This window comes from Emys orbicularis, chromosome 12, assembly GCF_028017835.1.
Source record: "Emys orbicularis isolate rEmyOrb1 chromosome 12, rEmyOrb1.hap1, whole genome shotgun sequence".
Classification (NCBI taxonomy): Eukaryota; Metazoa; Chordata; order Testudines; family Emydidae; genus Emys; species Emys orbicularis.
This window is the reverse complement of record NC_088694.1, coordinates 12,884,102-12,911,096: the sequence shown is the minus strand read 5'-3', so window position 1 is coordinate 12,911,096 and position 26,995 is coordinate 12,884,102. Positions and strand designations below refer to the sequence as shown.

The following is a 26,995-nucleotide window of genomic DNA, read 5'->3' as shown; positions in this document are numbered from 1 at the left end:
CTGGAAGGGACTTTGAGAAGTCAAGTCCAGCCCCCTGCACTGTGGCAGGACCAAGTAAACATAGACCATCCCTGACAGGTGTTTGTCCAATTGTTTTTAAAAGCTTCCTGCTCTAGAGCTTAACTACCCTTATAATTAGAAAGTTTTTCCTAATGTCTAACCTAGAGCTCCCTTGCTGCAGATTAAGCCTGTTATTTCTTGTCATGCCTTCATGGAGGACAATTAATCACAATTCTTTCTGTATACAGCCCTTAAAATATTAGAAGACTGTTATCAGCTCCCCCCTCAGTTGTCTTTACTCAAGACTAAACATGCCCAGATTTTTTTAACCTTTTTTCATAAGTCAGGTTTTCTGAACCTTTTATCATTTTTGTTGCTCTCCTGTGGACTCTTTCCAGTTTGTTCACATTTTTCCTAAATGCTTTTGAGAGAGGTTTTGAAGGAACCTTATTATCATTATAATTTTGGATAATGAGGTAGCTTAGTGCATGTTTGCAGGGGGCACCTCACAAGTGTGAGGGGAAGCCTATGGAAAATATATGAGGAAATTTCTTTGAAAATTTAACAAGTAGGTGATGGAGGCTGGTGGGCTGATTGATGGCTCATTAGTGAATGAGAGATGATAAAATGGGGATAGACTGTGAAGGGCCTTGAAAATGAATACAAGCAGCTTATGTTTGATGTGATAGAGAAAGTGGAGCCAGTGGAGGTGTGCAAAGGAAGGGGCGACACGGATTGTGAAAGTGATGGGCTAGGAATATAATCTTTGCAGCAGCCACAACAGGAAAAGTCATAGTGGAGAGTGTCCATCACTCATCAGAGTGCTCATCATACAAATACGAGAGTTTGATTAGTGCTTAGATACTTCAGAGGATCTGGGGAACCTACATGGATCAGTAGCAAAGTATAGTGAGGTCTTGTAAGAATTCATTAATTTTTGAGAGATTGTAGTAAACTTGTTAGTATTCACTGAAATAGTATAAAAATAAACTAAATTAGACTAGTCAGAATAAATTAACAAAGTACATAGCATAATTCAGAATGTTTGATTTTTGTTTGTTTAGTTAGTAATTATAATGAGTCTCACTATCATTAATGCAAATTAGCTATGGCATACTTGTGTTTCTCTTGATTAGCCACAAGGAGGTGTACAAAAAGCTAACAGGTAAATTACTTGCTGCCATCTGCAGTGTTGGTTTAATTTATTTATTACACATGTATAAAATAAAATGTCTGTTACTGGTAAACTAAATTTTCTAAAATGTTAGAATCAAATTACTCTGGTTTTATTTTTTTCCAAGGTTTTGTTTTTTGCGGAATTGTGGCTGTGTGTTCTCTGAACGTGCTCTTAAAGAAATTAAAACAGAAGTTTGTCACCGGGTAAGTTTAATCTTTAAATCTTGTTTTTGCTTTAAAAACACATAGGAGTAAAATGTGGCCATAGTTTGGGTGTATACATAAATATACAGACACTCTATGCCAGATGCAAATGCTTCTTCACACAAAAATTTGAACAGATGCACATACAAATTGAGGTTGCATCTGCAAAACTCAAAGATTTCACTTTTCTAGTAACCTGAAAATAATACTTTATATCCTTTTAACAGAATTGAGTGTAATAGTTCCTTTGTGATTAACTTGGGAAATGCACATCTTAAAACCCTTATTCTTAAAGTTAGTTTGGTTTTATATCCGCTATTCTCCAAAAACAAATGTTTTGTTCATTTTATTATTTTCCCCAGACACTGTAGTCTTTTAATTTCAGTTCAAGAAAAGGTTGTTTTTTATATTTGCTGAATACTTGCCATTTTTTGTTTTTATTTTTAAAAAAATCTTTTGACCCATTTATAACGTTAAAACGTCAGATAACTTTTCCCCAGATTTTTAAATAGTTAAATAATCTCAATACTTACAGTAAAAGACAAGTTACTTTGAATTATTCTGCTTGGAAAACTAGTACAGCAATCTCACCAGATGAAAAAGTAACACTATATATATTACGTTACTGTGTATGATTTTAACATTGTAAAACAGTCTTATGTGTTGGTACATAAATACTTAAACACTGATGTGAATTCTTGATGAAATTCAAGGTGCAGATGGATTTCCTTTCTTCACTTAATGTTTTTCTAGAAGCAATGATATGAATGCACAAGAGAGTTATTTACTCTATTTTTGCTTCTGTTATTTGACTTGTTCTTGAAGACATTAGTGTGCTCAAAAAAGAATATTTTCTTTATTTTAGGGTATTCCATTGATAATTTTGTTTGTTGTTCTTCTTCATTGCTCCAAGTGCAATGCTGTGGACAAAGGGCTAATGCAAAAACTGGGAACCTCGAGTAGGAGTAGAGAGGTTATTTTACCTTGTTATTAGGCACTGGTGTGACTGCTGCTGGAATATTGTATCCAGTTCTGGTACCCACAATTCAAGAAAGATGTTGAGTTATTGGAGAGAGTTCAGAGAAGAGCCATGAGAATGATTAAAGGATTAGAAAACATGACTTTTTGTGATAGACTCAAGGAGCTCAATCTATTTAGCTTAACAAAGAGAATGTTAAGGGGTGACAGTTTATATGCACCTACATGGAGAACAAGTATTTAATAATAGGCTCGTCAATTCTAACAGAAAAAGATATAACACAATCTAGTGGCTGGAAATTGAAGCTAAACAAATTCAGACGGGAAATAAGGTGTAAATATTTAATGGTGAGAGTAATTAACCATTGGAGCAACTTACCAAGGGTTGTGGTGGATTTTCACTGACAATTTTAAAATCAAGATTGGATGTTTTTCTAAAAGAAATGCTCTAGCTATTATTTTTGGGAAAGTCTATGGCCTGTGTTATACAGGAGGTCAAAATGGATGATCACAGTGGCATTGGAATCTATGAATTGCACTAGCTGCTAGAAAAAGCTGAAACATCACATATGCAAGCTTTTCTTGATTAAAATTAATATTCATTCTGCACCATAGGTATACAAAGTTCATGTGTACTAGATCTAGCAGATAGACCCACACATTGGTTTTAGTGGTATTTCTCCTGGAGTATTTAAGAGAATAGGACTCATGGTCCGTGGACCACTGGAATGAAGATTCAGCTGCTGCATTTGTCTTTAATTAGTAACAGCATGGTGGTTACATGACATTGTCTTGGTTCTGCAGATGTTGAAGCTCAGGTGCAGGGATGTTTACTGATTTGTCCAAAAGTCATACAAGGTCTGAATATAGTGGAGAATTTTGGTGGTCCCAGTACAGGCTCATGCTCCTTGAATGCTTGTATAAAAGTGTATTCACAAATAACTGCTGCTAACATTTCAATACTGCTTTCAGTATAATTGTGATTGTAGTAGGTCTACATCAAGTCTTAAACTCCTCTGCTGGTTCAATTTTAACTGATTCAGAACTATTTTAGAGTTAGTTTGGCAGAACTGGGGCTAGAATCCTGTCTCCCAATCCTGTCCTTTTTCCTTAGGAGGACAGAGGAGGGGTGGGGTACAAACTTCCACTCCACCATGCTGGGGGCACCATTTTGAAGCAGCACAAGGGCAGGATGGGAGGGAGGAGGGGGCTCCTAGCTCACAACCACCAACAATAACAATAAAAAAAAGATTGTAAAGATAGGTATTTAGATGCCAAAGTTCTAGGGGATCTGACCCTTCAGTTCCAGCCTGGTGTTCGGCCTCAGACAATGCAGGGCAGGAACTGGGTCCATTGTAACACAGTAGAACTGGGACTGGCTTTCCAGCTGGCCGTCGTCAGGGTCCTGAGTCACAAAAAAGGGACAGCTCCTCTCCAGCATCCTCCTGCTCATTTTCCCGTGGGTCTAGCCAGTCATCCTCAGTAGGGGGAGAGAGCCAGCACCAGGCTCCAAATACTGCCTGGAATGGCTAGAATCCTGTCTAGTTCATCCAAAAATGGACAGATCACATGTCCTCTACCAGATTGTCTCATTTGATCTCTTATAGATTCATAGATTCTAGGACTGGAAGGGACCTCGAGAGGTCATCGAGTCCAGTCCCCTGCCCGCATGGCAGGACCAAATACTGTCTAGACCATCCCTGATAGACATTTATCTAACCTACTCTTAAATATCTCCAGAGATGGAGTTTCCACAACCTCCCTAGGCAATTTATTCCAGTGTTTAACCACCCTGACAGTTAGGAACTTTTTCCTAATGTCCAACCTAGACCTCCCTTGCTGTTTCAGTGTATTTTCTTCTGAGCTGCTTGAGCTTTTTCCAGCACTAGTTGGCATCCTGCTCCTGCCCCTCGTGAACATCTGCTTTTCACACAAGCTTTATTTCTGTGGCTAACCACAACAGCTTCCTGAAACAGTGCTTCTCCCCAGATAGTGATGCAATCCAAGGTCTCAGCATGCCTCCAAGCAGCTGCGCGAGGCATGTTGTGGGGCTTCTGGAGCGCTAGTGTGCTTGTATCACCAGACTAATGATATACTGGCATCCAGAAACAAATGGGTAAAAATCTGACTCTGCAACCTTCTAAAGGAACGTGTATAGTAGTTTGACTCTTAAAAATATGTATATATACGGTTGATTTAAGTACATCTGGGGACTCTGATTCTTAACACAAGTTTTCAGTGGACTCATTCTAGGCCTTGTCTACACTAGGAGAGGTTGGCTGGTATAGTTTTACTAGTATAGCTATACCAGCAAAATGCTGTAGTGTGGATGCACTGATATCAGTATAAAAGTGATTTTACCAGTGTATTTATGCTAGTTCGGGAAACCAACATTAACTATACTGGTGGAACTGTATGTACAGTAGGACTTATACAGACATAGCTTTGTTGGTTTAAAAACAAAAATCCCACCCCTAACTGACATAGTAAAATCTTTAAGTGTAGACCAGGCCCTATATTTTGGTCTGCACTTCCTTTGATATGCGGTTAAGACTGAAGAACTTAGAGTAGAGTTGAATGTTCAGAAAAGAAAGCCCTGATCCAGTTGCCTCATGCACAGAAAGTGAGTAGAAGTTAAGTAAATAGGGCCCTTAGGGAGCTGGTTTCTATGCTTTCTGGTAGTTAATGGTTTGTTTATATTGAAAGCAATAATTAGCTGTATTCCCCTGGTGCACTCTTTTTCTTTGTGCAGTAGTGGATTTAAAAACTGAAGTGAATGTGAGAATAAGAAGTAAAAAAGCTGTCATTTTCTATATATAGTATGTTCTATGATTAGTGATTGACTATTAGGAATACTGTTTGTTAATATCTGGTATAGGCTGTCTCTCGGAACACAAGGCCTTCCACAATATTGAACTCTGGATTTTACCAATTCCCACAGAGACGTCTTGGAAGCTACATTCTAAATAGTGGCAATGGCGACAGCTTCTGTTGTGCTAGCTGGTGTATTTAAAGACATTCTGTTTTGCAAACCTGTATCTTAAAGATAAGTGAGAACATGTTCTCAGAAGAAGCAACTTCTGATGCAATAATGATCAGCTCTAGCATGGCTCTTATGAGTACACTGATTGCAAAGTTAAATGGATTTTTTGTGTGTGTAGGAGAAATGTAAGCTTATTACAGCGTAACCCATAGGCCATGTGTTTGATTATGCTCCCTTTCTTCATATCCAATATCTAATTGATTCAATCGGTGGACAACTTTGTATTTTTTAAGGAGGAGAGGAAGGGGATAGTTAAACATAGATATTATGACTAAAGTTGATAAACTGTCCTCAGATATCATATACTCTGTTGTGCTGAATAGTTGAAACACTTTTGTTTTACTCACCTGCTTGTTTGACAACTCATCAAAAATTGGGTTATTTTACATTAGGTTAAAATAAGTCCATTGTTGGTCAATAAGTATTTCTGTGTCCACTATTTTATTACAGATGAATGTCTTAACCTGCACTTTACCCTAAAAACCTAGCTGACAATCCTGAGACCTCTTAGTTTGCATCACCCAAGAGGACACAATAGGCAGCACAAATACATACCCATAGAGCATAAATCTGGAGCTTGGGTAGTCACTCTATTCCCGACTAATCTCAACTGTGTAAAAGTTCATTTAAAAAAAAATCTATTTTGTATGTCCACTTAAATTGTGAGCCCACAGACTAATCTGGATACCTAGTAATTAGCAAACAGCTAAACACCAAGTGCTTCCCAAAGGAACTTAGAGAGATGCTTTCTGACAGTGATGAAATTCAGAAGACTCATTGTCTTGGGGAAACATTGACATAGACTATGGCTTATATAATAGCCCAACATTTTTTGTCTGAACTCTGCACCTTAGGTTTCATATAGGTAATCGCCGAGAGCATGCCAGTCAGTCATGCCCTGGGCTAGTTCATCAGATAGGATGCATACACATGAAAGAGAAACAAGTTATTTCTTCAATGCCATCGACTTCCTCCTCCAATCTAAAATAAAAACTGTATCCATTATACAAACAAGGGGAAATCATGAGTCAGCCCCCCAAATTTCTGCACCACGCTAAATTCCCAAATGTACTTATAGAAGACTCTCCTCAACCAAGAGGCTAAGGCATATAAGAATTAGTGGAGCACTATAGCCACTCTGGAATATTGCTGGTAGACACTCTTCCACCAAAGCACCCTTTCCCACTCCACCACATAAACAGGTTACCATGTTCATGGATAAACTGCAACAGGAAAAATAGGAAGAAAACTAGTTTCGGTCGTGAGAGAAACTGTCTGATACAGACGGACCTAGAGACCCAGAATTAATGCAAACCTATGCCACTGCCATGAAGAAGGCAAAGAAAACCTGCCTATCCTCTACTAAGAAGACAGCAAAGTCATGCTCTGCAGGAATTTTCTGAAGCATAATTCTTTTCATAAACCTTCTGCTGAACACGGGGATACCACCTCTCTCACTTACCTCTTAAGAATTTGGTCCATTCACACAAGTAGAAATCATGGGAGTAATGATGGCACGTGGGGTCACCACCTATGAGTCTTCCTTGATAGTGAATGTAGAGAACACATGGGAGCTCTACTAATAGAACATAAGAATGGCCCTACTGGGTCAGACCAGTGGTCCATCTAGCCCAGTGTTTTGTTCTGACATTGGCCACTGCCAGATGCTTCGAAGGCAATGAACAAAATAGGGCAATCATCAAATGATCCATACCCTTGTTGTCTGGTCCTAGTATCTGGCAGTCAGAGGCCTAGGGACACCCAGAGCATGGAGTTGCATCCCTGACCATCATGGTAATAGCCATTGATGGACCTGTCATCCATGAACTTATCTAATTCTTTTTTGAATCCAGTTATAGTTTTGGCCTTCACAACATCCCTGGCAGCAAGTTCCACAGGTTGACTGTGAGTTGTGTGAAGAGTACTTCCTTTTGTTTGTTTTAAACCTGCTACCTGTTAATTTCATTGGGTGATCCCTGGTTCTTGTGTTATGTGAAGGGTTAAATAACAGTTCCTTATTCTTTGTCCACACCATTCATGATTTTATAGACCCCTATCATATCCCCCCTTAGTCATCTCTTTTCCAAGCGGAATAGTCCCAGTCTTTTTAATCTCTCCTCATATGGAAACTGTTCCATACACTTAATCATTTTTGTTACCATTCTGTGTACCTTTTCCATTTCTAATGCATCTTTTTTGAATTGGGGTGACCAGAACTGCAAGCAGTATTCAAGGTGTGGACACACCTTGGATTTATATACTGGCATTATATTTTCTGTCTTATTATCTATTCCTTTCCTAATACTGGAATACTTCCCAATACTTCTGTTAGTCTTAAAGGTGCCACAGGACCCTCTGTTGCTTTTTCCTAATACTGTAGTTTCTAACATTGTTAGCTTTTTGACTGCTACTGCACATTGAACAGATGTTTTCAGATAACTATCAACAATGACTCAAAGATCTCTTTCTTGATCAATAGGTTGCCCACATCTCCTTTTGAGGAGGATATATTGCCAATCCCAGAACTACAAAAACTATTGTTCAGCGTTAGGCACCTCCCCCACCCCCATACTACTGCTTAGTGTCTAACTTCCCTTTTCTAAGCCAGCTAATCAGGAAAATATACTTGAAAATATGAATGTACAAAAGCATAATTTACATGGGCAGAATGGGTAACTCTATCTAAACAGCAATTTGCATATTGATGCTCACATTTTGCAACATAAAAGTGTATATGCTAAATTTCACATGCAGCTCAGGTAACCACATTTGGAAGGGTGTCTTGTATGGTGTCTCTGAAATGCAGGTCCACAAAAACAACTTGCATATGCATGTTTGAGTCGGATTTAAGGTAACAAAAGACAGTTCAGGTTGCCTCAGCTCATTTCAACGAGGTACATATTGTACCGTGTTCAGAGGCTTCTGAAATCCCTAGGTACTTGGAAGGAAGGGATAGCAGTTTTTTGCATTTTTTTTCAGACAAGGGTCCCCCAACACTGAAATAACTTGATTAATTCCCAGCAAAAACCTTGCATAAAGCAAATCTGAAATATATTGCCCATCTAAATTCTTCTTCTGTAGCTGGAAACTTTTAAAGTCCTGGTTCATATTTTGTTTTGCTAACAAAACAGGAAAGAGTACAAGAGGCAACCGTCATAGCGGCTTTCTTTCATTAGAGGCACTAGGCAACAGTTAACATTTGAGAATTTTTTGAAGTTGTTTTTACACACACAGTAGTTGCTTTAAAACTGTTTTTCCATTCTTCACACCTGTCTCCCACTGCTCTAGGATTCAAGTCAGAGCTGCCATTAAAAATGTGAAACCTGTAGAACAACTAAGGCTATGTGTACATTACACAGTTTTTAGCGACATGGCTGTGCCGCTACAGCCGTACCACTAAAAGATATGCAGTGTAGCCGCTGTTTGTTGGCAGGAGAGAGATCTCCTGCCGACAAAAAACTTCCACCCTCAATAAGCGGTGTTAGCCTGCCGACAAAACGCTGTTCAAACTGGTGTTTGTTGTCAGCAAAACGTTTGTCTTTTGGGGTGTGTGTGTTTTATTTTTTTAACATCTCGGAACGACAAAAGTTTTGTCTTTCACTTGCCAGTGTAGACAAAGCCTAACACTTGGAGCATGAGAGGTTGAACACAAGTCTGTATTATTAAGAAACAGATTAATTGTATCTTTTCTCTTATCACCTGAAGGATAAACCCTTTTGAATGCTTCTGCTAAAATTTAACTCCATCTGGCCAAAATCTATTGGAAAATGGATAAAACTTTATATTTGTGCTTTATGTAAAAAGAGAATTTGAAGAATTAAGGCCTTAGTTAAAATTTTCATTAGTGACAGAGGCACTTAGAGCCTCTTAAAAGATTTAGGCTCCTAAATCATTTGGGCTCTTTTGAAAATATTACCCCTTGTCTGTATTAAAATTTGCACCAGTTTTACCAAAAGTGTGATTTACACCAGTGAAAAACTAGACACACTCAATGCAGTTTAATCTGTTTTATATTAATTAAATTTAAATGTAATCAATTTAAGACAAATTGATATAATCCTGATTTGAATTGGATTAAGATTATCCACAATGCACAAGTTTAACTAAATCAGTTTTTCACCCAATTTATGGTTAAACCCGAGCAACTCTGATTCTAGAAAAGGCCTAAATACTTCTAAAGTTTTTCATTTGATTGAGCGGTATACAGAATAGTATTTTTGAAAACCCAGGAGCTGCTGTAGAAAAGGAGAAAACAAATATAATATCAGTAAGATGCCACACTTCTAAAATAGCAATGGCAGGATATGACTTTGAGAGAAAAAAGAAAGGAACTGGGAGAACAGAAACATTTTTCTGGAAGCACCGTTGGATGGTTGGACAACACAAAATGAGGTGGTTTCGTGGAGATGTGTTCCACAATGCAGGATCCAATAGAACAGCAGCATGATTTCCTGTCAACTTCAGAAGGAATTGTGTGCTTGTAAAAGAGAGGCTTTCAATTTCAATATTGGACTTTGATCTGAAATCGTTTCACCTACTAATGTTGCAGATAGCACCTCAGATTACTAAATTTGGAGTTTGAAGGAAGAAAAATTCCTGTCTCATTTCTTTGTTCGTTTGTCAGCAACTTGGACATGATCTTCACTTTTACACCAGCTGTAGCTCCACAGACTTTAATAGAGCTATGCTGACTGACACCAGCTGATGAGCTAGTACTTGGCATATAATGGACATTTTCATTCTCTTCCTGTGTAGTCAGTCAGTCTATTGTTTTTGTGTGAATGTTTTATGTAGCAACCGGAATGAAAAAACATTATAAAAAAGGAAACTATTGTGAAGCTGCAGAGATCAACAGGGTGATTTAGCAACAGGTATAATAGCTGAAATTATTTTAACTCTGTTTTTAGAAAATGTCTAGTTTTCAAGTTGATAATGTCCGTCTCAAAGGCATTTAGTAAGAGCCATTAGTACAAGTTCCACTAGTAGGTAGACCTTGAGATAATCAGGATCCAAAGCCATTAGGGTCTATGACTTTAAAACTGGGACTGCTGATTTTTAAACTGCTCCTTTATAGCCACCAACTATAAGGCATACAGGGCAGGCATAGTGTGATCATGGTAGCTCAAGCCACGGAGCAATTGTGATGCAACATTCTGAAGAAACTGTGCGTGAAGGAGTAGCCACAATGAGAGGACTGACAAGGGATTTACAGTAAACCAGATTTGTCACTAGAGTCTAGGGTGACCAGACAGCAAGTGTGAAAAATCGGGACGGGGGTGGAGAGTAATAGGAGCCTATATAAGAAAAAGATCCAAAAATCGGGACTGTCCCTATAAAATCAGGACAGCTGGTCACCGTACTAGAGTCTGTGTTGCTGTTATGAGGTCATCAAATGGTTAAGATGCAGATTGCACAACCAAAGAATACACTTTTTTACAGTGTCAGATATGTTTCATGCTTCCATGGGCAGGCCATAGGGTTGCCAACCCTCCCGGTTTTGCCGGGAGTTTCCTGGAATCACGCCCTATCTCCCGGAGGCTACTGAAGGCAAACTGGGAGATTTTAGGTGCTGAAAGTCTGGTGGTGCAGCGGGGCTAAGGCCTGCCCTGTCCCGCTTCCAAAAGTGGCTGGCATGTCCCTGCCGCCCCGGGGGGGGGGGGGGCGCTGAAGGCGCGGGCAGCACACGGAGCCCCCTGCGTCCCCCCCTACCCCCCGGAGCTGCTGCCAGACATGCCAGCCGCTTCTGGGAGCGGCGCGGGGCCAAGGCAGGTAGGGAGCCTGCCTTGGCCCCACTGCCCAGGAGCCGCCCGAGGTAAGCGCCTCCTGGCCGGAGCTTGCACCCCACACCCTCTTCTGCACCCCAACCTCCTGTCCCAGGCTCAGCCTGGAGCCCCCTCCCACACTCCGACCCCTCGTCCCCACCTCCCAGCCCAGAGCCCACACCCCCTCCCACACCCCAACCCTCTGCACAAGCCTGGTGAAAGTGAGTGAGGGTGGGGGAGAGCGAGAGATGGAGGGAGGCGGGGTGGAGTAGGCAGGGCCTAAGGGAAGGGGCAGAGCAAGGGTGTTTGGGTTTGTGTGATTAGAGAGTTGGCAACCCTAGGCCAGGCCATGGTCAAAAGTGAAACCAAGATTCTTAACTTGGTTAAACCTCTCTGAAAGACAAGTGGGGGGAGCAAAAGGAGAAGTGAGCACCTCAGGCAGGCAATCGCAACTTCATCAAGCACTCAATAAGAAGACTATAATGCATACAGTTGGCAATATTATTCAAGCATTCCTGCAGAGCAAAGACTGAACTTGAAGGGACCAAGGGGATTAATATGTATATTGGATAGGAGGGGAGAGTGGGCAGAACCTTTAACAATGTACTTCTGGTCCATTGATTTGATAAATTAGCAAAATACAAGTTTCATTATGTTCTTCAAAACCATATTTAGGATTCTATTTTTTATCCTTGCAATATACAGCAGGCTCTCTAATTGAAACCAGGGGCATCTTTTTAAATATAACATTTCTCATAAGCCGTGGTAAAGTAAATGTGAATAAATAGAAGGTGGTGGTTTTATATGCCATCTTTTGCATTTCTTTAACATTTTATTTTGAAAATGTTTCATTTTCAACAGATTTTACTACACTCTTGCTATAGTACTGTATTTGAAATAATGCCTTTTAAACATACACAAATATGTTTATCTTGGAAACACAGCTGTTGCACATGTGCAACAACTTTCAGAAGTGTTTCAAATGCTTTTCATCCATAGAATTAGTGCATCTGTGATACATTATGCAGCATACTTTGTACATAATCACATTGACATGATAGATTGAAGTTTATTGAGTCAACAGTTTTTAAAAGTCAGTAAATGCAGATTGACATGAGACAACCCTGAACAACTTGCTGGTAAAAAACAATAATGTGCATTTAATAAATTTCCATAAATATATGTTAATGCTGTTCTCAGCTCCCAGTCACATTAATGACTTGTTTTTAAATTGTTGTTGAAATATTGTTAAGGCTTTTACTTTAACGAGGTTGTGCCAAATCAGAGTTAGGGATGAAATGTTTTTCTTAAACTGCCCCATTGTGTTGACGTTGGGTGACTTCTTGCCCTCCCCCCATTTTTTTTATATGTAGAGTTTTGTATTAAAACTATATAAAATATAGAAGAGCCATTTTAAGGAAGGATCAGGCTCAACTCTGAACTTCTTGGCTTGCCCATTCTTAAATCGTACCTTAATACTATTTTAACAAGAGGTTCTTTTTATGTACATATGACAGCTGTAAACTAAGATTTTTTTTCTCTAGTTTATTCAGTTAGGGCCAGATTCTGCTATTCATACACGTTAAGTGATTCCTTGCTACACAAGTAAACCACTAATGTAATTAATTATGGAGAAAGATATTTCTTATTGTGAATAAGGGTGGCAGATTGGGTTGTTAACGTGCAAGCTAAACACAGAGTCCTTTATAGTGGCTCTTATAACAAAATGATTGTGATCATTACATTTATTTTCTAAAACATTTGTGCAGAACAGATAAATACGCTTAATGTTTTATAATGGTGTTTAAAGAGAAAGTTCAAAGCTAATTTTGTTATGACTGATGCACGTAACAAAATCCCTAGTTTTCAATCAGTCTAAACAAAGTGAAAAATGCTCTAATGATGAATTTTCTTGAGAAAAGGCATTTGCTAGTTTACCCTGTGACTTTAAACCATGAAATTCATAAGAGTTATGCTGCAATGTATTTTTAAATAACTAAGTTGTATGCTGATTCTTTTTATACCATGGATAATTATGGAGGCAGAGGTTGAATTTCTTGACTTGCTAAATAAATAAGGAAACAGATGCTCAGTGCTTATGTTAAAGTTCTTTTCAAATAAACTGTGCTGCCAAGAAACCGTTCAATAATATGGCTCAGCTCCAAACTCAACCTCAGCAAGGGAAATCGCTTTGGCCTTGGGTAAGTCACTTAACCTTTCTGTGGCTCAGTTTTTGCATCTGGAAAGAGGGGAATAATACTTTGCTACCTCACAGGTATAGGTCTGATTTGACATGAGTAATTGGACCTGGGTGAGGCCTTATTTGTTGGGAGACAGGATTAAGGAAGGAAATGGATCAGCAAGCTGGAAACAGAATGTCTGAACTAGCTAAGATAAGGGGGAACACCCAGGGAACCATTTACAACCGACAAGATAATAATGGATAAGGTAAGCCTGGAACATAAAATGAGGTAAAAAGTAAGTAGTGCACGGACAGTGCATGCTGTATAAGGATTGGTTCTTTCAAAGTGACGAAACCAGTCCCAAAATGTAAGATGCAGTGCAAATGGGTAAATTTAAATAAAAGAGGAGGTTTGCTGAGTAACTGGATGTGTGCCCTATATCCACCCCGACACTTGAGTCTGATCAACTCCACGCAGCTTTGCTGTACTCCTGATAAGGGAAGCTAAGTGATGAGACTGGAGTTGAACTGAGTTCTTGGGGAACCTAGTGGAAGAGGTCTTGCGGGAACCCCAAAACAGTAGTGCCATGACTTGAATCCGCTCGTCTTGAGTATGTAATGTATACACCCATTAGTGTGGGGGTCATAAGCTAGCATTTAGGGAAATGGCTTTAAAAGGGTTTAAGAATTTAAATATGAAGAAATAAATACCATGCTGGAGAATGGGTTAAATTTAAGGGCGGCCCCTATGAACTCCCCCAGAGAAATTTTATGGGGAGACTGAGTGAAAAAGGAACTCCAGAGAGTGGTATTAGATTATTTTAAAAAGTGTTTGGCAAAGCATGGTAGAAGTCCATTAAATACCATACATAAATAAATGGCAGAGTACAGCAAAGGTCTATTGAATACCTCTAAAATTTTCAAGAAGCAGGACCCATTGGCAGCCATAGAAAAAAATGGTATCTAGATGGAAGTCTCTAAATGTGCAATGTATAAATAATAGTATGTATTAGGTCAAAATTCACTTCTAGGAAATATAGGAGTGTATGTGGGGTCGTGGGAATGAGGTTCCACTGCACACATTTTTTTTTCAGGAACACTGACTACTTGGATTTTTTTAAGTGGCCCAAAAAATGGAAGTTTCTCTGCAAGTCCCCTTTCATCAGTGATATAGTGTGAATTGTTTTTCTCTTCTGCTGATGCTTATATGGATTTCTTGCTCAAGGGAGAGTGGGCTGGCCTGAGAACACCAACACCCAAATGTGCTTGTGCCCCACACTCCTACCGGTCATTTCAGCGCAGGATTGAGGTAAGGCCTGCCAGGAGAGGCTTAAGGAGAGAAGATCTGCTTTGTTCCCCAGAACCAGTAGAGGGGTTCTGGGAAGTGAAGACAAGTCCTTGCCCAAACCTATGCGGAATCCTTGCGCTATTGCCTCTGGTTTGTTGGTTGTTCATAGGGTCTGGCTGGGGCCACCACCTTCCTGATGCAGAACAGTGCTTCCTTTAATCCACAAATGGATTTGGAGGTGGTGTGCATGTCCGTATGCTGCTAGATATTCTCTCAACTCTACAGCTAGGTATAGGTGTTGGAAAGAAGTGGGCTACCTGCATACCCTTTGGAATGGAAGAATGGGCCTGTTGCCCAGTTTTCAGTTGCTCCCCAGCCCCAAGTACAGTCTGTTCCTTCTTGCCCTGTCTATGCTCCCATTGTTTGCCAGTTCCATTCAGAGATCCCAGGAAAAGGGTCCCCCCAGCTCCAAACTCAACTAATAGCAGCTCTGCTACTGATAAATACCCTCCAGTGAAAAATATGCATGTAAGCTTCCACCGGAGCAGTGCATAAGTGATGTTGCCATGCTAGCGCATGAGCCAGGAAATGTAACGCCATCAACAAAACAGTGAAATTGACTATATACAAAGTGCTGACAAATCCACAAAATAAACTGAGAAAATAACACACACACATATATATATATATCACTTGACTTCTTTCAGTTTTAGAAATTTAGGTGTTACTTGCAACTCTATTAGGTTAAAAAAACAACTTAGTGAATGTTTTCAACCTACACTGTCCCTTTAAGACTACTGTACATAATGTAAACTTCTCCCTTGATTCAAAATAAGTTACTTACTAGGACATATAGTTAGACACCACTTTAATTTAACTTTAAAATCTTAATATTTTGTCTTTGTTCAATCTGTGCTTCTTATTTTCTGTTTCAGCAACTTGAATGGTGCTTTCTTCAGGGCCATATGAAACAATTATTTCCCCATTGAATGAATCATTTTAAGGAGTAGCTTGAATTTTCTGCTTCTCTTTGATAAGTCTCATATGTAATCATATGGTAGTTTATTCAGGTATAGGGAAAAAAGTCACTTCTTTCCTTATTAAAAATTTGTCTTCTGATCTTTTTGTCCATATTCTTCAGAACTTTCTCAAAAGCAGTCTGTACTGAAGTAATCGTGAGTGTACTCTATTCAATAATTAAGGATTTCTTAATACCGATAGGAACTTTCTTACAGTTTGTAGTTCCCAGAGATGGTAGTTGGTGAACAACAGAACAGGAGCTGGGTTGATGATACCACCTTCCCTAAATATAATTTATATAAAGAAGTCTGCACTTTTAAAAGACATGTTGCTAATTTCTTCCCATTCTTTCTCCTCAATATTTTAGATGTTCAGTAGGCTCAAACATTCAACTTCATATTAAAATAGTTACTTTCCTGAAAATGCCAGTGGGCTTCTAGTGGGACTTCAGCTTGCTGCAGTACTTTAAGCCTATAGCGTCTCTCTAGGCAGTCCATAACAAGTGGATATGTTGTGGGCTCAAACTTGTTGGCAAATAAATTAGGTGATTCAATGATCCACTGTAAATCCCCCAGTCCATAGACACAAATATCTCGGATGTAATGACCTGCAAAGACAAAATGTAAATATATTAACAATTCCAAGCTGACTGAAATGCAGAAGGTACACAAAGTGGGGAATAATGAATTAGATGTTTTTTAAAATACTTTAAGGTGCTACTAACATTAATGACAAATAGATGTGTCTGCTTATTGAAGTAAATCTAAAGAATATTACTGTTTTGTTACTTATAAAAACAAGGGGCTACATACTGATTATTGATTTTAGACAAAGGGGTGTACATTGTACCCAGACTTGCTGCTTCAGTGACACATTGCAGTGCTTCATGTTGCTCACTTGACCTGTTGGTGGTCTGATCCCATGCTCTCCTCTGGGGTACAACAATTCATTCATCTTGTTTTGTCCTGTCCCCAAATTTCCTCTGTGCTTAGTTTATGGCAGTTACAGGTTTAAATGAAAGTAGGTGATTGAATACTCAACCAGGGTCAAACTGCTCTTTAGACATCACTATATTTCCGCATTTTCGCCTGTATTGCTGGACTACACATAGGCCAACCCTGAGTTACCTTGTGGACACATGCACACTCACTTGTTGAACGTGCATATTTGTCAAATGGATGTCAAGTAAATCTGTTCTCTTCAGTTTAAGGCGAACTACTAAGGTTCGTGCACTGGATACATGTTCATTTAATAGGTGGGAATTATGTGAGTGTGCAGTGGCTTGTAAAAACACTAGTTTAAGCTTTAATGCTACTGAAATGTTAAATGTGTGGAACTCGGTCATTAACTCACTTAATTATAGAACTATCTTCTTAGTTGGGGGTTAAAAGAACAGTTTAGTAAATAGGTACTGTAACAGTCTGCAGTATTCAAAGATATCAAAAGATATTTGGACTGGGTATAAGAGTAATTTAGTATGGTTGCTTTTATTTGATACTTTAAAAAAATAAAATATCCATGACTGAGACATTTCATGGATAATTATGAAACATAAGAATTATTCTGCAATGGATGTTAGAGCAAGTGCATCAATTTATCTGATAGTGGTATTTCATAAATACAGTGTTTTGAAAGGGCCTAGTTCTGTTTTCAGTTATCACATTACCTTTGCAGCCATTATGTGCAACTCCTTCTTGATCTTTCCATTTAATAGCTCGTATATTTCCTTCCCACTGTGCATTTGGTGTAGCAGCTGGAGCATCTAAAAAAATCAAACCAAAGCTAAAGACAGTTATTTTCTGTGTAACACAAATAATGTTGATTGTCTTTGAAGCTATCTTTTAAAAGTATTGCCTTATTGTTTCTTCATTTTACAGATATTAAAAATGACAGATAATAGAAATATCAAATAGGTTTGCCCAATTTATTGCTCCATTAGAACAAGTAGTCTATACAGGGGGTTAGGGGACATGCTTAAAAGCTGCATTTTTCTAGCCCAGTAACTAGTGGTCTGCACTGCCATTTGTGATACTTGGAATACTTAAAGATTCCATCTTTTATTTCCCAAACCATCAGGGGATGTGGACACTGCAGTACATCCACTGAGGATGGAGGAAATAACCTCTGCAGCTGATATACAATGGCATCACTGGGTTCCAAAGGGAACCTCATCCCTCTCCTGGGCTGAAATGTCATAATAATGTGGGACAAGGAGGCAATTCATGGTATAAATAACATACATCTTACCACTTAAACGATTCAGTGTGACCCAGTAGTGCTCATCTGGACTGTATGTGTCCTTTGACCATTCAAGCAAATCTTTTGCACGTACATCGGTCAGTGTAAACTCCACAAACTTTCTAGTGAGTACATAGTAAGCAGTACCAAAATATATAGTTAAGTTATGTGGAGGATCATCTTTCATATTCTTGGTTGGATACACGTAGGATGTTCCTGAATGTACATATTCTTTGTAACTAAGATGCGTCCTATGTTTCATATGAGGAGGTTGGACCACCCCAGGAGTAATATTTTTATCATTCCATTTACTTTTGATGTACTGTATAATTTCTTTGTTTGTTTTGATGGGATAATCCTGGCCACACAGATTAATAACATAATTCCATTGAGTTTTGGCATTAACTAAGTCCTTCATACAATTAATATCAGCTTGTAATCTTGAAAATCCTGCATAAACAACATTTTCTCTTTTTGATGAAATAAAAATGTTTTCAAAGCAGTTAACTAGGTTTTGCACTGCAGTTTTGTAATCCTGTGGTGACTTTTCATCTATGTGTATGCAATAAACATTCTGAGGCAGATAAATGGCTCTGAGTAGCTTCACAAACATTTCTAACTCCTTGTGAATTGTGATGATGTATGCCAAGGAGAAGTTTCCTTCTTCTTCAGATAGTGGTCTTGTTATAAAATGCAGACTCTTCAAGACTGTAGAGCAATTGCATGGAGTCCGTATGCAGTCAGGCATTTCAGGTTGGTGAATAATCTGACACACATTTCCAATTTGAGGTGCAGCACTTTTCCCCTCAAAAAGCGCTGAACAAAGTTCATCTGGATAAACACCACATTCTGCTGTATCTGGGAAGGATTTTTGTTCACTTGGTACCTTAGAAAATGTGTTTCTTACATAGATAAAAGTGAAGATGAAAATACAGAGGCCAATGCACACTAAAAATCCTGATTTTGTTGCATCAAGTTGGTTCATTTTTTGCTCTCTAGAAACTTTCTTCTGACCATAGTTCAATTAAACATAGTTCAAATTACCTAAAAGGGGGGGAAAATAGTGTTTTAATTTCTTTAACCTGATGAAGCAATTATGCATTTATAGATGAAGAAATTGTATTCTTAGTATTGCATAGAAATGCTAAATTTCACAAGCACCAATATGGGAAGGCAGTTAGGAATAAGTGTCACATTCTAAAATAAACTTTAACTTTGTTCCCCCACCCTGTGTTCACCCTTATTGACAATAAGGAGCTGAACATATCCGCTGTTGCATTCTCTGCAGATTCCAATTATTACTTACATTAGCTGTATTTTTTGTTTTTTCTCCTGTGTCAGCCCAAGAGTTATTAAATATTTTAATCTCTTTTGACAGCTGTTATTAAATGGATGCTCCTCTCACAGGAGTAGATAGGACATACCAGATACGTTTTGACAATACTAAAGCTTCATATCTCTCTCTCGGATAGGTTTAGCTGTAGAAAAACTACTAAAATAAGAGCCAAAGATCACAATGTGATCCACAAAGGTATCTCTATACTTTTGTTACCATCGTTATAATAAAAAGTGAGCCATGGTTCATTTGTTTTTTGTCTGTAACGTCTTTAAATTAGTGGTTTTGAATACAAAACCTGAAAACACAATGCATTTTCTTGTTTTTAGCTTACTTAAACCTATCCTAAAGACAATAGCTGTAATTTACTTTCTAACATGTATAGATCAGTCAATTCAGTTCTGTTACAGCAAAATTGTTTAGAATTTCATGTTTTATATGTGAAAATATATATTTTTACAGATATCTCAGATCATAAGCATGACATTACAGCAGTCCAGTCTCCCAAGTCATTAGTCCTTATCCGTGAAGTATTTGGCATAGGATATATACCTTCCTAGAAAAGAAAAGACATTCAATGAAATTGATAGTCTGATAAATATTATTTTAGGACTTCTAACAGTTTTACTTGTAATTGTAAAGACAATTCATGCTTTCTACTGCTTCATGTAATACTTTTTTTAACCTTTATTTAAGTTAACTGCTTGTAGCAAAATATTGATATTTCACACACAAATATAGCATATTTTGCATCTGTCAACATCACTTGATATCAGAATTTTTCATTAGAGTCTCATGAGCAAAGAAAATCAATGCAGTTTATTAATTTAGATCTTTCCATAGCTATTTCTTACAATCTTAAGATTTCATGCTTTTCTTAAAACAAAAGTTTCTCGTTTTTCAAATAGAAGATCAAATAAAGTAATTTTGTTTTCAAGCTTCTAAAGCATTACAAACAGAGGATAACACAACTCAACACAAATCGAAGTTGAAAATTGGAGATCTTCTATAACATATAATCTTTAAATCTTATTAGACTTTTGACAAATAATGCATTTATCATATTGTCCTTACTAGAGAGCACAGGATTTCAAGCTGGAAGAATGTCTTATTTTTCCCCTTCAGCACATTAATCCATTTTCTGGAACACTAGATGGAAGATTCATCCATTTTGCTTCTATGCCCTAACTGTGCGTCAGTCAGCAGTACTCTTCAGTATGCACTGAACACGCAGGCCAAAGAACAACATTATGAAATCAGGTCCCAGAAGAATATTTTCTTAGTGGCTCATAAGGGATATGTTTACTTTGTAAACATATATCTGCAAGCATGATTTTAAGTGAGTCCGTTGCATCTCTTGAAGCTGAACAATTCAGCACTCACATCAGCATCAACCTTTTCATGTTGTGGAGAAAGCAAGAGGAGAAGAATGTCTTTGAAAGATAGACACAAGCGTTTTCACAGCAGAAATGAAATGTGACAGGCACTGGGAGTGTAGCCTGCTGCCAACTGACTAACAAATCCAAGAATAGGTTAGTATAATGGACATTATGTACCCAGTAGCAGGGTTTACGGGGCTGAGGGTTTGCTACAGTAGGGTGGCAGTGGCTTTGTCTTAGCGCCAGAATAACTGTTTTATAATGAGTGAATGATTAAAAAGAGAACAGAGAAGTCACTCTGAATTAGTGAATGGTGGGATCTCTAGGGCATGTGTCACATGGGACATTCACTGTGCTGGACATCAGCACAAGTGTTGCATTGAAGGACAGGAAATGCAAAGTTATTAAAAGGGATTGAAAATCCACTAGCATATAAATTTTTATAGGGCTGCTATCTATATGCTTTAGAACCAGATTAGGAAATGCAACATCTCTGCAGGAGGAGGAATTTTTTTCTTGAAATATTATTTAATGGATAGATTTAAAAACTGAGAAATCAAACTATAGTCTGTTTATTACTTATATTTAAACTGTCTTTAAAACAGTCAAACCCATAAATAGCATCCTCTAGGGGGTTTTGCATGAGATTATTAGGATTTGTCTTGGGTTTTTCTATAGTGCTTAGCATTGTAGTAGCTAAGCATTATAAAGAGTTTTGGTTTTTGTATAGTATCATAGATGTATACAGCACTTCATAAACATGTAAGAAGAGAAGATTCCTTCCCCAATATATATTTCTTAGACATTTTAGGAATATGCATAATATTTTAACTCCAAATGTAAAAAATAAACATAAATGGTGAAAAATCCACTTTAACATTTTTTTCATGGAATCTGTTTTATTTATTGTAGCACTAACTGGCCTCAGTCAGGATTGGGACCCCAGTGGGCTAGGTGCGGTACAGAGCAAAAAAAAGCCCTGGTCCGCAGAGTTTACAGTCTAAGAAAGATAAAATGCATGGAAGGATTGAGAGTAGGAAGGAGACAAGAGAACAGTAACAAGAATATACATAAGTTTTACATAGGATATATAAATATCAGAAGTCTCTGCTAACAATCTACCTAGATGTCTTTAACTTAACAGTGTCCCCTTAGTGAAGGTGACTGTATTTAGTTTAAAATAATAGTGATGTCAGTGGTTTATTTTCACTATAATCTCATTTTTCTTGTGCCAGTTGTTACTTAATTTTTTTGTGACGGTACTGCAAACTTTCTGTAATATGCTTACATTTAAAGGCAAGTAAAGCATTAAGGTCAGGTTGAAATTGCCTCCTTTCTGCACAAGGCTTGAATAGGCAAGCTTTGTGTGGAAATACAGAATTCCATAAAACCCATCATGAGGCCATGGGGCTAAAACACAAGCCCTCCACAGTCACTGTACCAGCCTGAAAGCTTGAAAAACAGCTGTTGCTTTTTCTATGCCTCTCAATGGGAAGTTTGGGCCACTGGATATAAGAATATCCTGTAACCCCTATCTGACCTTACAGGCAATATATTGAGCCAATATGGAGAGCCTCCTGCAAAACCAATCTGCCCATACCTCCATCTGCCCTCAAAGGGGCAGTGTGTATGGAGGACCTTTGCTCAAGCCCTCTGTACCTGGGTGAACTTGAATTTGCATATACTAAAACAAAAATATCTACAAGTATTCATCATAAGCAAAGAGTTATCATGGTTATAGACCTGATACTCAGGGTACCTTGTTACATTATGGCCAGTACTTTCAAACTTAATTACATATGTGTCTTGATTCAGAGGTGCTGAAGTCAATGATTATTTTGGGTGCTTGGCACCTCTGTTCGGTATAAATTTTAGGTGCTGAATTCAGGCACTCAATTGAAAATTTTGGTTAACATGTTAAAATTCCAAGGTTTGTATGTGGTGACTTTTCTGGATAGTATGGGAGGTGGGGGGGGGGGAACTATTGGGGTAAGGTAAAATTCAAACATCTTAATTTGAGGAAGTTAGCTAAAAAGCAAAGTGAATTTATCACAAAACATTACTTGTAGAAATACGTCCACATACTAGTCAGTTCAGTTAATCAAGACCCCATTATGTAGCTTCTGATATATTTAATTGCTTATTTACAAAACTAAATTCAGATCAGTTAAAACAATTTTGCTTGTTAGCATCTCTCCCTGCCCTCATATTCTGGCCCAATCACTGAATCCCTAAATCAGCTACTGCATATGCACTTGTGGTATTTCTTTAAAGTTAAAGTTTAGTTAAACTTCAGTTCACACATCTTCATAATTCAGTGAATCAAATGCCTTTAGAAGAGAATATATATTATAAAGAAAGTAAGGGGTTAAAAAGCACTTATGCTTCATTTCAAAGTTTGTTTTTTTTCTATGTACTCAGGTTGTTTGTTATCTGATTAAAGAGAGAGTTATACAACAGATGGTGGTAGAATTATATAGGGAAGTGAGCAATAAAATTCTAAAAAAATGTTACAAAGTCCAAGCCTACGTTCTGAAAGAAAGTAATAGTAGTGAATGTCGCTTTATTGTATCCTTACTTCTTACAACTGTTTTTTAAATAAATTGTTATGGGCCTTATCCTACACTCCGTGAGGTAAATGAAAATTTTGCTAGATTGGACTCCAAATAAATACTTTCTTTGAAATTAAAATCCTTTTGACACTAAAAGATGAATATTGGATCAGTACTGACTAGAACCTCAAACAGGTTTATGAGGGCTAATAGTTTAGCTGTTTTCTTCGTTTACTGCACAAAATTTTTGAGCACTGCTATTTAATGGAAATGCTACTACAAAAGCTGTAAAACACTGGGTTATGAAGCTGTAAGAAAATGAGTTGTTTGCTAGAAACCTTAAATTGCAGTTACAAGATCTTGAATTTTATAAAGATTTTAAAGCTTTGATTTTTACATATGACCTTCTTCATAAACATACATAACAGGAACTGTATTTTGCAGACAAAAGCAATATATTGAAAAACACTTTTAAAACTAAGTGCAATGTTTTGGTCAAAATTAAAGCATTCTTTATAGTTCTCTTAAGGGATGTTGCAATAAATAAATCATAAAACCCAGCTTATGGAAACTCACCTTGTACAAGAGAAGCCAGACATTTGCAGCAGAATTTAATAAAGAAATCCCATGTGTAATCCATTGTCCTTCGGGGAAAATTCAGGCTAAGTCCTTCATTTTGTTCCTTATGTGGAAACGTCATGTGAAATCAGTTAAATATTAACATGAAATGTTTTCATTTACTGGTTAGTTCACTTAACTGCATAATATATTTGTTCTGCAGTAGCCCCTTTAATATTCAGAAGCAGCAATGTCCTCTAATGTAATAATGAAAGAAAGCTTCAGCTTCTCCGGATTTGTTTTGTCATTGCTCTGACGCAGCCTTTTAAGGAAGTAAAAACCAGTCTGAGATCTGTAGAAACTACATTGTAGCTGATTATAAATAGTATTCTATGGCTTTAACCTCTGGGTTGCTATCACAGCACTATGAACGATGTGGAAAAAACCTTATGCTTTTCTTAACTCTTTATCTGCTGAAACTTTCCAATTTAAGCAGACAACTGAGTATAATGGAGGGGTGTGTTCGGATTTCCATAGCAGCTTGAAGTTTAAAAACAAAACAAAAATCCTAGAGGAGACACTTGCATTTCTTTGCGTTCTCCTAATCTAAATATTTCCCTTCTGCTTTTGTAAAATTTAACACTTGTTAAATAAGTAAAAAAGATAATAGATAAGCCCGGTAGGGGCTGAGGAGCTTTTGGGTATGAGAACTGCCTTGAGAGAGAGAGAAATACTTTTGTGTTTTGTGTATTTGCAGTCTAAAAATAGTATGTGTGAGTAGGTCTACAGCTGCACTTTTGTCACTTTGATTGAACAAAAAGTCTGTTGGTCAGAAATAAGTACAGAGATGGCCTAGAAATATCTTAAGGAGCTGCTGCAGGCACTCCAAAAATGAAAGGCGCTGACTTCAAAGGAAACTCTGTATACAGAGTTGCAGCATAGGGTCCTTAATAACCAATAGCACTATTGTTTTAGATGCTGTAATGTATTAATTATCACATCTCTGCAGTGCATATTGTATGTGCTGGATGACCTTTTCTTTCGTAACTAAAATAAGGTTGATATTTTATCTCTAATTCATGTGCATAGGGCTTCATAAAAGGATCCTATGGAAATTAACTGCAGAATTCAGATAGTATCTAAATCATGTTTCTGTCATTTGTTTTTACTGTTTCTCTTGTTCCCTCCCCCCAGAATTTAATCATTTTGCCACCCAGTTAATTTTGCTGAACAACCTCCTCGATGAACAGTTTGAAAGAATTATATGTTAAGACTTTTGTGGTGTATTTAATCCTGTACATGATATAAATGACAGATGTCAGCCTCCTTGAGAGACACTCTGGCAGTCAGTCTTGCCAAGGCTCTTGGTTTTTGAAGTACTGTTTTGTATTGACCTAGACTTGAAGGTTGTGCGCCCTGTGCAGAGCTGGGGGGCTCCTTTGCAAGATTGACGCACGTTTTTCTCACAATACAGATGACATTCAGGCAGGCTGGCTCAGCACAGTATTCTTGGAGGGAGTGTTCCCGTGGTTGTCACTGTTGGGTGATCTGTTTAGTCCTAGGATTGACAAGTAAAGAAGACCACTCCAAAGAAAATGTTTCTCCCTAGAAGTTTGTTCAGCAGGAAGAAGTTAATCTTATCCAAATAGATTTTCAGATTTCAGCAAAGAGGTTGTACTTAGAACTCATTTGGAGGCCACGTCAGCCATCTGAGGGCCTGCACGGAAAAGGGAGTATCTTCTCCTGCGTGACTTAAGGTTACCGCAGAACTTGAAACATTCATCAGGCACTTATCAGCTAGCAGCCTACTAGCCAAAGGGGCCAATAAAAAATGTGAGGAAATGGGGACCCACCAGGCAGATCCAAGAGCAATATCCTAGTGAGAGAAACAGCCTACTTCTTCCCAGCTGCCATGAAGAGGAAGATGCTGGGATTCTTACAACGGTGTTGTCCGCAGACTATTCTTGAGGATCTCTTTTCATCAGCCTCTGGATGACAAATTTGAAGCCTCTGCTCTTCCCCGAATTGCTGTTTTCTTGCTCCTCTCCCTTGTTTTCCCCTCCCCCCCCAATACATCATGAGGTTCTGTGGGCAAGGATTGACTACTCTGCCACCCCTCCTGACTCCTGCAAAAGTTGGGGGAAGGAATTAAGTGCGTCAGCTGCTCCTCCCCAGCTTTTTTTTTCTCCCCTTGTGTATCTCCACTGCTTGCCTCTATTACAGATCATACTTTTAACAAGCTTATTTGGGTATGTCTAAATAGCATTTTGGAGCAAATCGGGAGTGAGCCTCCTAGACATAAGAACGGCCGTACCGGGTCAGACCAAAGGTCCATCTAGCCCAGTATCCTGTCTACTGACAGTGGCCAATGCCAGGTGCCCCAGAGGGAGTGGACCAACAGGCAATGATCAAGTGATCTCTCTCCTGCCATCCATCTCCATCCTCTGACAAACAGAGGCTAGGGACACCATTCCTTACCCATCCTGGCTAATAGCCATTAATGGACATAACCACCAAGAATTTATCTAGTTCTCTTTTAAATGCTGTTATAGTCCTAGCCTTCACAACCTCCTCAGGTAAGGAGTTCCACAAGTTGACTGTGCGCTGCGTGAAGAAGAACTTCCTTGTATTTGTTTTAAACCTGCTGCCTATTAATTTCATTTGGTGACCCCTAGTTCTTGTATTATGGGAATAAGTAAATAACTTTTCCTTATCCACTTTCTCCACATCACTCATGATTTTATATACCTCTATCATATTCCCCCCTTAGTCTCCTCTTTTCCAAGCTGAAGAGTCCTAGCCTCTTTAATCTCTCCTCATATGGGACCCATTCCAAACCCTTAATCATTTTAGTTGCCCTTTTCTGAATCTTTTCTAGTGCCAGTATATCTTTTTTTAGATGAGGAGACCACATCTGTACGCAGTATTCGAAATGTGGGCGTACCATCGATTTATATAAGGGCAATAATATATTCTCAGTCTTATTCTCTATCCCCTTTTTACATGGATATACATATTGGAGCTTTAAAAATAGCTGTGTAGACAGTGCTTTGAACTTGCAGCTCAGGCTGGAGCTCAGGCCCGGAAACCCACCCACTTCCTTAGGCTTCAGAGCCCAAGCTTCAGCACCAGCCACAACTTCAGAATGCTGTGTATAAACTATTTTTAGAGCACTAGCAAGAGCCTTGCTAGGCCAAGTTTGTCAACCCAGGCTGGGAGGCTTGGGCCAAAAGACTGTGTAGACAAACCCTTTAGGATTATGAAGAGCAACTGTGAAAC

At 38.3% G+C, this 26,995-nt stretch overlaps 2 protein-coding genes across 3 annotated transcripts in view; one reads left to right on the top strand and one right to left on the bottom strand.

Annotated features, from left to right (window-relative positions):
- Window positions 1-26,995, top strand: part of RTF2 (replication termination factor 2) — a 56,903-nt gene that overhangs the window by 6,990 nt on the left and 22,918 nt on the right. For both annotated transcript variants that reach the window (XM_065414282.1, XM_065414281.1), the window contains exon 5: window positions 1,302-1,380. In XM_065414282.1, the coding sequence (XP_065270354.1) occupies window positions 1,302-1,380 (79 nt within the window). The remainder of the gene's footprint in view (window positions 1-1,301; window positions 1,381-26,995) is intronic.
- LOC135886985 (beta-1,3-galactosyl-O-glycosyl-glycoprotein beta-1,6-N-acetylglucosaminyltransferase 7-like) lies at window positions 15,961-18,913 on the bottom strand. Its single transcript, XM_065414762.1, has 3 exons — window positions 17,901-18,913; window positions 17,320-17,415; window positions 15,961-16,260 (listed from the first exon to the last, which is right to left on the bottom strand). Exons 1-3 carry the CDS (start codon window positions 18,874-18,876, stop codon window positions 16,034-16,036), a joined length of 1,299 nt encoding a protein of 432 aa, XP_065270834.1. The 5' UTR covers window positions 18,877-18,913; the 3' UTR covers window positions 15,961-16,033.